This window comes from Lactuca saligna, chromosome 2 (assembly GCF_052625555.1).
Source record: "Lactuca saligna cultivar CGN05327 chromosome 2, ASM5262555v1, whole genome shotgun sequence".
In the NCBI taxonomy this organism is placed as follows: domain Eukaryota; kingdom Viridiplantae; phylum Streptophyta; class Magnoliopsida; order Asterales; family Asteraceae; genus Lactuca; species Lactuca saligna.
In genome coordinates, this window is record NC_136418.1 from 180,739,461 (window position 1) to 180,753,038 (window position 13,578).

General features: G+C 33.7%; 2 protein-coding genes across 3 annotated transcripts; both read right to left on the reverse strand.

Annotated features, from left to right (window-relative positions):
* Positions 1-3,183: 3,183 nt before the first annotated feature.
* LOC145028385 (uncharacterized) lies at positions 3,184-5,803 on the reverse strand. Of its 2 annotated transcripts, none has more exons than XM_078977066.1 (2): positions 5,552-5,803; positions 3,184-4,998 (listed from the first exon to the last, which is right to left on the reverse strand). In XM_078977066.1, exon 2 carries the CDS (start codon positions 4,873-4,875, stop codon positions 3,265-3,267), a length of 1,611 nt encoding a protein of 536 aa, XP_078833192.1. In that variant the 5' UTR covers positions 4,876-4,998; positions 5,552-5,803; the 3' UTR covers positions 3,184-3,264. The 2 variants fall into 2 exon arrangements, with proteins under 2 accessions (XP_078833192.1, XP_078833190.1); XM_078977064.1 differs by having other exon boundaries at positions 3,184-5,015.
* A 4,153-nt stretch (positions 5,804-9,956) lies between these two features.
* LOC145028386 (Nop53 protein) lies at positions 9,957-12,346 on the reverse strand. The gene is made up of 11 exons (XM_078977067.1): positions 12,106-12,346; positions 11,723-11,883; positions 11,577-11,625; positions 11,382-11,491; positions 11,168-11,278; positions 11,001-11,083; positions 10,795-10,914; positions 10,588-10,710; positions 10,429-10,495; positions 10,269-10,348; positions 9,957-10,156 (listed from the first exon to the last, which is right to left on the reverse strand). Exons 1-11 carry the CDS (start codon positions 12,269-12,271, stop codon positions 10,150-10,152), a joined length of 1,077 nt encoding a protein of 358 aa, XP_078833193.1. The 5' UTR covers positions 12,272-12,346; the 3' UTR covers positions 9,957-10,149.
* Positions 12,347-13,578: the final 1,232 nt, after the last annotated feature.

A 13,578-nucleotide genomic window follows, 5' to 3' on the forward strand; every position in this document is an offset into this window, starting at 1 on the left:
AGGTGCTCTATACCACTAGCTAAACTCCATTTTATAATAAAAAACAGGAAATCGTTGGCTAAATAAAATGATTTCAAACAGATAAAAGCTTCCTTTGTAAAACTCTATGTAACTAGAATGATTTAAAAAAATTATGTGTACTAGTTATTCAATATGATTTTTTTTTTTTTCTACATTTTTGTGTATTAGTTATGTTTACAAGAATCATTGTAGTACAATATTGTCATTTAGCTACTTTTTTTACTAATTTGATTTGTTGGTGATAAAAATAAACTCAAACCGACTCATGTATAAGCAAACAAGTTGAAGTTGTCACGTCTAATACACAAATGTATTTGTTTGATGACACGAGCTTGATGCAAGTTCCAATTTATTTCTTGTTTAGGATAGAGTTTGTATCAATATAATAATTTTAAACATGGATAAAACTTATTTATCAAATTTAACCAAAGGGTGAAATGGCTAGAAAGAAAATGACTTTTGACCCTTGGCCCTTTGTTAATGCTAAAATTTGTGAAAAAAAAAATGATGTGCGGAGGTATTGAATAACGAGAAGTAAGTGAAAGATTAATACCAAGGAATTGCAAATGGCAAAGAATTCCACTACTTTTGAGTCATTAGCAGAAGCAGAGGTGATACAAACACCTTGTAAAGAGGGATGTAATGGATACTGAATTGGTTATTAGTCATCATGCATCATCTTATCATTTTTCCCCACTAATAGATGTAGTTAGTAGTCACAATTTAATGATCGCGAGAGTAACCCAAATTATATGGTTATCAGAATCAATCAATCATTTAATCAATTTTAGAGATGATTAGTTTTATAATTTTTTAAATAAAAAAAATCATTTTTTTCTGCATTTGTAATATCCTAACTTTTTATTTTCTTTAAATTATTTCCTTAAGTAGCCGGATTTGATTAAGGTTGACCATATAAAATACCCGGTCCATATTTTGTGACATTTGGTAGGATTTTGTGACAATGGGTGGGATTTTGTATGCGTAGGTAGGATTTTTTGTGCATAGGTAGGATTGTATATGTCTAGGTAGGCTTTTGTATGCTTATGTAGGATTTTGGCATGCTAGGGTCGTGTTTTTTTGACACCAAATTGGTTTTGTGTCATGGTTCGGTTATGCATTTTTGTTGTTTGTTAGTATTGTAATTCTTCCTTATAATTTTATAATTTTAGGGGTTGTTTGGTAAAAACTGAATAATTCACTGTTGAACAATTAAGAGATATGAATCATTCAATGTTAGTTGGTAAAGTTGTTGAATCGATTTGTCAAAGAAAAAAGAATTATCATTTTAACTTTCTAACAAAAATAATTTTAAAGAACACAGAATTGTAGTTTAATTCATAAATTAATAAATTCAACTAAAGGGAGACATATTAACCAAAATTATATCAACTATTAACTTAAAAAATCTTGAGAGACTACACTCTATTTCTCAATTCCATCTCAATATGGTCGATTGCCTAAATAATCGCTCAAAATCCAAGAAAACAAAAGTTAAATGACATACATGAAGATGCGTTCATGACCGAAACGAAAAGTTTTAAGCCTAAGGGTAAAGAGCATTTGGTATGGAAACTAAAAAAGTAAATATATGGGTTAAAATAAGCATCCCACAATGGTATTTGAAATTTGATGAAGTTGTGAACAAGAATGGCTTCAATAAAATCGGGTGGATCAACATACTCCCTTAAAATGAGTGGGAACAACTTTTGTATGACTTTGATGACACTATTTTGCAAGTAACAATCTAAATTTTATGCACGAGTCAAAGCGATTACTTTCATGCCATTTTGACACGAAAGAACTCGGGGAAACCTCTTATGTGATCAATGTCGAAATACACCGAGATCGGGCCCATGGAACATTATGATTGTCTCAAAAGGCTTATATTGAACATGTTCTTGAACGCTAAAAAATGCAGCAATGCTCCCCTTCCCCCTCAATCGATTGTGTAGTTGTAAGAGATGTTTTCGTTTCTTTTTCATGTCCACAAACAGAAGTAGATAAAGAACAAATGAGATTGATACCTTATACTTATGTAGTTGGAAGCCTCATGTATGCTCAAGTTTGTATTTTGTACTTGTTAGGCTATCAAAACCAACAAATAAAGGGATGCAAAATGTACTCCAAAACCACTTTTACTTTGTACTAAAAAGTAGTACAAGGAAATCAGGATCGATCCAGAAAGACACAGGATAAATGCTTATATCAATTTGCATAAGGTACTTAAGTCACAAAAAAGGGGGATTTGTTTGAATTTGCATAAATGAACATTAAACACATACAATTAAAGATTTGAAATTTAATAATGAAAAGAGTTTTGATCATGTAGTAAACTCATGTATCATGCAACTTAGTCACGAAAAGAAGTAATAATATGTATTTGAAAACATTAACAAGCTTTAGCATTATTTGTTCACCAAAATGTTTGATCAAAATAAGTTCTTTGAACTAACCCTAAATTACTAACCTAATCTAAACAAGCTTTTAGAATTATATTGAAAAACCGCATTAAAATTTGTATGAATGTTTCCAACAATATTCGATAATTCTCATAAGTTTGGAAGTATAAAAACATGTAGTTTTAGTTTACACCAAAGTTAATCCCATCATAGAACCAATTTGATGCTTGTACTTTAATTTCAATTCATAAAACAATTACATATTCCATAAATTGAATAACGAGAATAAACTGGCCCTAATTTTAGTAGCCAACATGAACAGATATTAAATTAAACATTAGATTAAAGTGAAACTATAATTGCTAGATAGAATCACGAACAAAACATGATTAAATACATTAACACAAGATTAATTCCACTCATAGTTAAAAGCAAAATGTTTGGGTGAGAGAGAGTCAGAAAATGGCTACAAAATCTCTAACCTAAAAAGAGGTGACAACTACTAGACTATAATTATATTGGCTTGGGTTGGACTGGAGTCTACAATTTTGTTCCTCCCTAAAACCCTTTCACTTCCTTGCTACTAATCAACATCCAAGAACTCTATTATATTAACAAAATTACTAATTATGATAGGAAAATTACCCAAAAACACTTCTAGTTTTCACCATTTTATCGATTAGACAGAACCTTCGGAAATTAAACATCCTTCAAAACTTAAGATACACCAAACAAAAGGAAATGCTAGAAAAAGATGAAATTTACACAACACAAAAGATAACAAAATAAAAAAAAGATCTCATATACATACACCTCGAATGATATAAAAATTTTAATATTCTCAATTGTCTTCTCTATGTATTAAAGATGGAATCGGTGGTTCCAGAGTTACATCTTTACCTCTCGAATGAACATCCTCCGCATCTGATGGCTGCCTGGCAGAGCTATTCTGAGGTGGAGAACTGGGACCGGAATGGAATCCAGATTCCTGTTCTTGTGGCAGAGTTGATAACGGAATCGGAAAGGCAACCTCCTCCGCAGGTTTCTTATAAAACTTATCCTCTTTAATGTCATACATGTTTCCAGTCCGGACTTCCTGAGCAAGTGTACACCAGCAACAGAAAAGCCACAATGCACAATCAGTAACAGCAGGTTTCCCACAACAGGAATCAGAAGGTGGCAGATTGAATCTTTTTCTCATTTGAATCCTCCAAAACCCACCATAAAGCAACCCAAACACACACAGAAATATCCCCGTAATCCCCAATGCCTCTCTTGCTGTCTCATTATCGATATTTATCGCAGCCAAATTAAAAATCCAAAAAGGCGCCAAACAAAACAAAAGAAATGTTGCGATGTGAACATACATGTTTCCAAATCCAAGTCGCTCCATATTCCATCCGAAAACACAAAAACTACAAAACAACGAGAGGTATGCTAATGAGATATCTTGCCAAAAGTCGAAAATACCCCCGCTCCATTTCGGACTAGTTTCGATTGTGCTGTCGTCTTTTGGGGTGAATGAGAATCTTCTTTCGAAAGACTTCCCTCGGTTGCTTTCCGGTTTGAGTTGCGATTCTTCATCGGAAGGAACGGAATCGTATTCCTTTCCGAGGGGGCTCACGACAGAATACACACCAGCGATTGCGGGAGCACCGATCGCTACGGAAATGGTGATTCCGACTCCGAGTGCTGGTCTTTCTGATCTCCTGTACCCGACATTGAGACCACATAACGCGTACTGTGCAAAACAGTTTAGGTTAAGCAACAAGACAACAACCAACATGTGGGCCCATTCATGAGGTTTATAGGTTCCATCTTTGCAGTATAATTTTCTTAATTTTGAAATGTCTTCTGGTTTCCATCTTATGAGGAGTACAAGGTGGTAAAGCCTTTGGGGATGTTGGTAAAGACACATGAGGGTAAAAAGGGCATTTAAGATTTGGTTGTTGACTTCAAACCAAGCGTCTCTTTGAGTCTTTCTTGGAAGGACGTGGTTTAACATACCTGTCATGACAAGAAAGAGGATTGCACCTGAGATAGCAACAACTATGATCCAGATTAAGAGAACCATGTTCATGGGGTTTCTTATCCACTCTTTGGCTAATTTTTGGAGGGAAATCCAGTCAATTTTCTTGGAGAAGACTCGAGTGAAGCGATCACGAATTGCTTGACTTGCACTTGAGGGAACTGTGCGTGAGAAATCGTCTCTTTCTTGGGCTATTCTTTGGAATTTTGCAGTTGGAGTACCTAAATTGCCAAATACAAGGAAACTTGGGGTTCTATTGGTTAGAGGAGTAGGAGTTGTAGCAGTACTATCCCCCCGAGTTTGAGAACCTTCATCCCTAAGAAGTCCCCTGCGAGAGGTTTCAATATGAAGATTGACTATAGGTTTGACTCTACATCCGTTTGATTTCTCTTCTTCAACTCCACCATTATCATTTGAAGTCATTGTAGTGTAGTAGTCCTAATATCTTTTCAGCTGTTGATTGCTCTTGGAAGTGGATTGATTATCTTCCTTTAATAACAAGAGCAATGGTGGCAGCGATGATAGGCATGGAGAACTAGCTTCGAACTTCAAATCCAGGAGAACTAATCAAGTTAATGAGAAATTTTTTTATCAAAAGTTAACCTAAATAACCAACGCCTGGAATTAAAAGAATATACATATCTACTTCACATGAATAATTGACTATCGACATTGAACAGTGTTACTTTTGACTAAGTGCATCCCTTTTGGTAAAGCAAAATGTAATTGCATCAGCTATGCACGAGATAAGCAAACGAACACAAATCTAACTGTAATTAATAATAGAGCTAACTTCAAACGAAGGGCAAAAGGTTCAATATCGTAAGAACATCGTACAGCTTTAATGTTCGTCTGTTCTCAAACCTAAACTCAAGCTAAGTTGTCGAATCAAGCCAAATTTGAGTTGTTAAACGAATTAAACTTGCAAAATAAGAACTGATCAACAACATCTACCTAAAACCTCAACAGTTCAAAAAAGTGAAATCGAGAAACTTAAAGCAGTCAACGCGTATATCATCAAAAAGGGTGAAAACTGAAGAATCTTAAAACCGTACGAACAAAGCTAAGATCTGAAAATGCTTTTGAGAAAAATATTTACCTGTAGCTGAAAACCTAGTTTCAAATTCATCTTATCCTCCCTTTGGTAACAACTTTAGAGTTATTGAGAATCCTTAATCGGAGGAAAAGAGGCTCAAAAGCAGATGAATGATGGGAACAAGTTCCTTTGTGTTCCACTTGAAAAAAATATCTGCGAATAGCAGGCAGCTCAGCTGGCGTATTGAATAATTCGGTTCGGTCAATGCGAAGCCGCTTAGCTTGACCGATTAACGACCGCAAACAAAAAACCGGCACAAACAATTAGCCTATTCTACAATGTCCAGCATCGTTGCTTTATAACACGGCAATTCTTTTCCTTCCTTTACTAAAAATGTACAGAAGCAGTCCTTTGACTTTTCGTATATACAGAGTACTCCCTCTTATTGTTATAAATGATCTAGAGACCCTTTTTCAATAGAATTAAGTTTATTCACCTCGTTTTGTTTTGTCTACAAAATATTTTAGAAGCAAACGATAAGATATTTTCGATATTCTTAAATTGTTCTCTGTCTTTTGGAAAGTAAAGAGATTATTTTATTACTGATAATAATATAAAAGTCTTTTAACTTTGTCAAAAATGTACATATTTAATTTTTTTACGGATTTTAGGTTCATCAAAATTTGATGTTTGTCGAAAAAAATTATATTTTTATATAATTTTGTCTCATTAAATTACTTACGTTTGGTAGAAATATTCGGTTTTACTTTTTTTTTTTTTCTGGTTCATAAAATCTCTTAAGTTTGCTTTTATGGATCATTAAAGTCCTAAAAAAATTTGGCTTTATCACGTAAAAAAGATAAAATTTAAAAAAAAAAAAAAAAAAAAAATCACACATCGGGTCTTTATGTCATTATCTCTTAATGTTATGCGTAAATTGTAGAGATAATGACTTTAAAATATAATATATTTTACGATTTGTATATATTTGATCACTAAGTTTTTTTGTCCACATTTGTCACTTCAACGTGTTTAACTGTACACATCCAGACGTTATGATCGGCTACTCCATGTAAGTCGGAAAAAATGACTTAATACGATAATATATTTCTCACTTTGTACACATTTTCTTTTTGCATGTTTAATCTTTAATATTTTTTATGTTGCAAAATAAGTCATAGTTATTTTTGTATATATTCAATACTTATGACCGGTTTTTTTAAGTTTTTCTCACGGTATCCTACGTGGGAGAATCATTAATGATGTATTTGGGTTGTTTATGCTTATAGTCACTGCGTCACCGGTTGCTTGGTTGCTTCGGTTTTGTGGTTTGACTTAGGTCTTGTGTTTTGAATGTCGTAATTCTTCATACGATCTCAACTTTTAACAATCTTTATATCTACGTGTTCTTATTTGAGTCTACTACAAATTTCGTTTAGATTACTCCCGATAAAAAGTAATATATTTTTATTTATGATCTTTATATACATGTGTTCTTTATAAATATATGTATGAATGTTTTTTTTTATAAAATCATAAGTAAAAATATATTACTTTTTAATGAAAGTAATCTACATGAAATAGTAGACTCAAATACGAACGTGTGGATATAAAGATCGTTAAAATTCGAGATCATATGAAGAAGTTACGATGTTTACAACACAAGACATAAGCAATCAAGCAGCCAAGGTCACGGTGCCCATAATCATCAACAACCATGAACACCTCATTAATGATTGTCTCACATCGGATATTATGAGAAAAACTTAAATAAACTGTTCATAACTATTAAATGTGTACAAAAACAATAAGAACTTATTTTGCAACAAAAAAAATTAAGGATTAAATATGCAAAAAAAATATTATGAAATAAATATAAATATTATGAAATAAACATTACAAATTCCCATATTAAGCCATTTTTTTTCCGGTTTACCTACAATAGATGGTCATAAAGACTAAATATATACAATTAATAAAGTTGAATGCGTAGATATAGACAAAAAAAACTCAATTAACAAATATGTACAAATCAAAAAATATATTACTTTTTTTAAGAATTAAATTTTACTTTAACTACAAAATTTGTAATATTAAAACAAGTAATTGTTTTAAATGGGAATGTGTAATGTTTGCTAAGTAACAAGTCAAAATTAGTTGATATTTTTATTAAATATATTTTTAATAAAATACTCAACATGCCAAACATAATGACAAAAGATACATTGTTAATTTGTTACAAATCATAATCTTGTTTTTAAATAATATTATATCGGACGATTTTCGACTCGTTCGACATATTTTACTCGTATATGTAGTGATGCCATTTAACTTGGTCAACGTGAGATAAATTATTTATAAAAAAAAAAAAGCGGGGGGGGGGGGGGGGGGGGGGGGGGGGTTCAAATCTACCCATGCGTGTAATTATATATAGTTGTTATGTTCAACAATATTGAAAGTTATATGAAATCCACACCAACTAAACTGCAAATAGAAACGGTTGTTTGCCCTTTCTCCTCTCGACGAGAGTGTCGGCTCCTTTAAAGTACGATCTACATTCACCTACGCATGACACATTAGTTTATTTATATTTGAAACAACATTTTAATAGAAACACTCTTAAGAAAATAATATAATTGAAAAGTTAATAAGTGTTGGTCCTAGAACAATGAAACTCTTCTTATGGAAAAGTGCCTTTGATTAAACGGTAGTACTTCTCCGGAACTATTTCCCATTTGCTTTATAGAATAGATCATAAAGAAAATTTAACCCTATTTAAGGAATATAAAAAATGGACTCTTGGTCTTAACCTAACTAATAGATATTAGCCTCGCCCTAATCACTAACATCAGACGATTAAATTGGAAAAATAAAAGAAGGAACAAAACATGAAAGCATAGATGAAGGCAGCAGCAACAACAGTGGCAAAGCTCTGATGATGGTGTCTAAAATGATTATTTGTTGGAGAAGAAGAGAAAAGAAACAAGGGCTAGAAGTGGTTTCATTGTAAAATAAAAGAGGAGCGATGACAACAATCATGGAACCACCAGCAAAGGCATCCAAAGAAAGGAGCAAGAAAGAAAGAGGGCTCAAGCTGCAGCGAGATTGGAGATTGCGGTGGAGAGAGAGAGAGAGAGAGAGAGAGAGAGAGAGAGAGAGAGCATAATGAAGACATCTTTAACGACTATTAGAGAAGGTCCCCAGAGATTGAGAGTGGCGATTGCAGAGTCAACAGTAATGTTTTAACCTAAAGCTTTGATACCTTATTAGAACCGCCTACATGCTTTTTAGGCCGATCGTCACCAACCAAGCGCATCAAATTCATAATGCTAACCGCTCAACTAAAAGGATTATAAAACCCCAACATTCCCCAAATTCTGCCCAATATTAAAGAACTTGGAGAATGCCCAATCACATTCTATTTTTACACTATTTTTAGAGTGTAAAATAGAATTTACTATTTATGTCCAGACACGTTCTATTTCTAATTTACTTTCCTTTGGGTAACTTCGGGCTTTTGAAACAAAAACCATAAAAAGCTGATATTTTAAATGTGAATTTTGATAAAGTCACGTAAAACAGAGAGGGTGTTCAGTTCGGACGGGTGTAGCTATTGGGCACATTCCCTTTTTAATAGTCTAACTAAGTGTGCAGGGTTTTATATCTCATTATTAAATAATAAAATTATCGACATTATATCTCATTAATAATAACATTATTGATTTATAAAGTCCACAAGGTTCTCTATCTCATTAACAATAACATTCTTGATATTTATTTACAAATCAATATGTATATTATAGTACGTATATTATAGGGTGGGGTTTACCTTTGATAATGAAGAAAACCTACAAGATTTGCCAAGTTTGTACAGATCGCCGGCTTTTTTTTGTACAATTTGGCAAATGTAAAAATGGCGGTTTTGCAAAATTCCTCCAAAACAGACCAGATTTTTTCTATGCGAGTATATTTACATGTTCGCCCCTTCAAAGATCAAAAAACTTTGGGCTTTTGAAACAAAAACCATACAAAGCTGATATTTTACATGTGAATTTCGATCAAGTCACATAAACATCTAAATTGACGTCTCCTTTATTTCTCAACTGAACTTACGATGGAAGCTTTCTTAACTGAACTTATAAGTTACAATGGAAGCTTAATATAAAACAACATAAAACAGATGGTGTAGCTATCGGGCACTTTCCCCCTGTTTAAGTCTAGCGGAAAGCGTGCAGGGTTCTATCTCATTATTTATAAATAACACTATCGATATTTATATCTCATTAATAGTAACATTATTGATATTTAAAGTCAACATGGTTCTAATATCTCATTAACAATAACATTATGGAAATCAATATACATAGTAACAAACTGATGAAGAAAGCGCGATTGTAAAAAGAGAACGTTTTTTACCAGTTAAAAAAAGATAAAGGGTCAAGAATTCTGTTAAAAAAAGATATGCATGTTTGAAAAAAAAGTGTTGTATATTTAGGAGGAATAAAGTATAGCAAAAATCCATCCTATAAATACATCCTATGGTTTTGAAGAAAACCAAAAACGAAAAACACAACTCCATATTTGTTATAAAGAGCTAGAATCAACAATATAATGAGGATTCTGATTGAGGAACAAATTAAAATAAAAAACAAGACTTCCTTTTATTTCCTGCACAACAGATAAATTGGACACTTGTCAGCAAATCCCAGCATCTAAAAACATTAATTAATAAAGTCTCATCAGTTAAAAAAAAAAAAAAAAATGATGGAGTAAATAATACCTGCCACTCTTAGCAGTAGGCACAATTATTCCTCTTTTCTCAAGGCTCTTGTATCTGTCTCTCGCAAGGGTGCAACATGCCTACAAAATAATATTTTATAACATTCACAAATATATTTTTATTATTAAAAAAATAAACTCTAATTGTAAAAAATGCAAACCTTGAGTTTCCTTAAAGAACCAGTGATTTCTTCAGATAACAGCACTTGAACAGGTGCAGGTTCAAATCTGAAAAACATTCCCCCCAATTTTACACATTCAACCCTAAACTTAAACAACATAATTGGTAATTTACAAATTCAACCCTAAACTAAACTTACTTGTGTCTCCCTAGACGTGGTGGACATGATTTTAGTCTTTCCTTTTTGGCAATTGCACGCCTTTCATGTCTCTTGCTTTTTTCTTCATCCTCTTTTGCAATTTCATCAATTATATCTGGTAAGCTGCAGTATATATTTAAAACCAAAACAAGTAAATAACTAAATATAATGAAAAGAAAAAAAAAATCCAGCTTAAGAAAAAATCACCTGTCAAGCTCTTTAGTGAACTCCTTTGTCTTTTTAGCTTCTGCTTGCTTCTTCAATTTTTCTTTATTTCTAATCCTCTTATTCAAAACTACTCGTGTTACCCTTTTAGTTTTAAATGGCCTGCATTTTTCATAATTTTCAAAGCATAAGTTTATACATAAACTTTATAGATGGATAACAAGGAGATGTACATAATAACTACATACCTTTTTTCAAGATCTTCATCAACATCTTGCGCATCATCCTCATCATCATCATCATTCTCTTTGTCCGCATCAAGAAAATACATCTGTTAAAATCTCTAAACCATTAGCTACACGAATTAACATAAGTATTTACAAGGCTATAATTCCAAAAGATTAAGGCTACACACATCTTCCTCGTCAATGGCTTCTCCAGGAACAGTTAAAGGAACAGGTGTAGGGCGTAGTTCTTTAGTGTAAATCTTCTGCATTTCATCTGCAACTGCATAAGCTAATGAATCCTGCAAAAAGTTAAAAACATGAACTAGTGTAAATAAATGGAAGTCATTATTCATTAATGGTTTCAACAGACTATTTCGTAAAAATCGTGTATAAGTAAAGGACCTGATGACTTTCAGATGATGGATTGTATGAGCATCCAGGTGGTTCTACTTCCACAGCAGGAATCACAATAATCTTATTAGAGACCTTTCTTGACTTAAAAGTTCGCTCACCTGAAAATTCACACATCCATTAAGAAATCTCTCATTTAAGACCAAAAAGAAGAGGCATCTGCGAAGAAATAAGTAAGAGATAAACCTTTATCATCCCAGATATCAACTATGCCGGTATCTGTGGTGCCATCTTTCTGTTCAATTACAAATTAGATCTTATCAATCACACAAATATTCCAGTACAATAATTAAGAAGAACCAAACCGAAAAACTTTTTACACTTGGACAGACCTGAGAAGAATCGTCTGACCTCTGAATCACTTTCCGTTTTTTAAAGGAGTTTTTCTGATTTGAAGAGGGTACAGGTTGTACAAAAGAGTTTTTCTGTAGTATGCTATCAACACGAAGGATCTTCTCTCTGTGTTTATCGATTTTACGCTTGACGGAAAGATCTGAATAGGGAAAACCACAAACATGTTCACCAGTTAATTTTATATTTCAAATTGTCATGATGTATTCTTGTTTTTTCATTTTTTACATGAACATTTGCTAGCTTGCAACGAAGCATCTAATGCGATGAACAAAACGTGTACTAAATAAGAGATACATATGAATTCAGAAAGGAAGAGTAAGAGCACGTCATTAACATATTACAGGAGCATGAAGATGTTAACCTCTGGATTTATCGACGAAGAACAGAGAATCGCTAGGGACTTCGGTTAGAGAACCACCAGAAAGAGCGTCTTTGCTAGATTTTTCATAGAAATCCTCAATATCTTCTGTGCTTATATTGGCTCTCCATGCTTTCTTCCCTTTCCTTGATCCCTTCGATTTCCCCATCGCAAAGGATGTGTTGCCGCCAAGAAGAACCTGTAAAACCCTAATTTAACCGAACTGGTGAAGTTTTCTGATTGGAGGCGGGTCTTAAGCTTTTATATCTCGAACAAATTCGGATCCCTATTAACCCGGTTTGTGACGCGCGCGTTTAAGGCCCAATAACAATACGAATCCCTTAAATATATGACATGGTCAAGTTTAGTCACTAACCATCAAATTCTCACAATTTTGCCAAAGGTTATTGTCACTCTGACCCAATTATCTTTCGTATATTGGTTTAAATGGTCCATCCTGATTATTTTTTGCTTTTAAATGGCTTATACTTGTAAATGACCGGTTAATATGGAACTTTAACGCACAATCGAAGGTAAAAGAACTTTTTGACTTACCAACTAAGCAGCTTACTCAGCATTGATTTGGACTCGTTTACTCATCCTCCACCTAAGCGTCCAACTAACCTTCACTAATTAGCCATTATGTCTACCAACCATCCAACAACCCGTAGAGGACAAGGAAGAGTCAGTAGTGGGGGCATAAAGTCTTCTTCACAAATCTTTGGTGCTTAACGTAGCAGAAATCGATACCTTTTTACCCTAATAAGCCAAACACAATTCCGAACAACACCCTAAAATCTATCAATGTCGGATCCACCACCTCCCTCACCCGACTCGATAAATTCTGGAGAGTTTGTTAACCTCAGCGACCTCCATTCGATTTTTTGCGACTGTGGAGACTAGGGATGAGTAAAAGGATCGGGGAACCGGCCGGAACCGGTCCCGGAACCGGCACCCGATGGAACCGGTCGGGCCGGGACCTATACTACAGTTTCGTGCTTATTTGGAACCGGGACCCGGTAAGAACCGGCTGTTGGAACCGGCTCAAAACCGGGAACCAGCCCGGCTACATAAAACCCTTGGGCTGTCGCTTGGAGTTCTTAGTCCCACGTAACAAAAAAAATCGTGATTCCAACTCCCCAAGTCACGAACGAATCGGCGACCCTACTGCGACCATCGACAACAATCACGAGTCATGACATCTCTTCATCATCATTCAATTCTTCATCTCCAACTCCAAGTTTCCATTGATTACAACTCTCCATCTCCAAGTTTCAATCGATCTTCAATTCTTCATCATCATTAATTGATTTTTATCTTCAATTGCTTCAATGATTCAAACTATGGATGTTCATGAAGATCAAGTAAGAGCATATATTTATATTTCATGTGTTAAGATTATATATTTCAATATTTGCTTCAATGCTTCAATGATTCGCCAAATAATGGCATGCATGCAAGTTTTTTTTCTTTGCT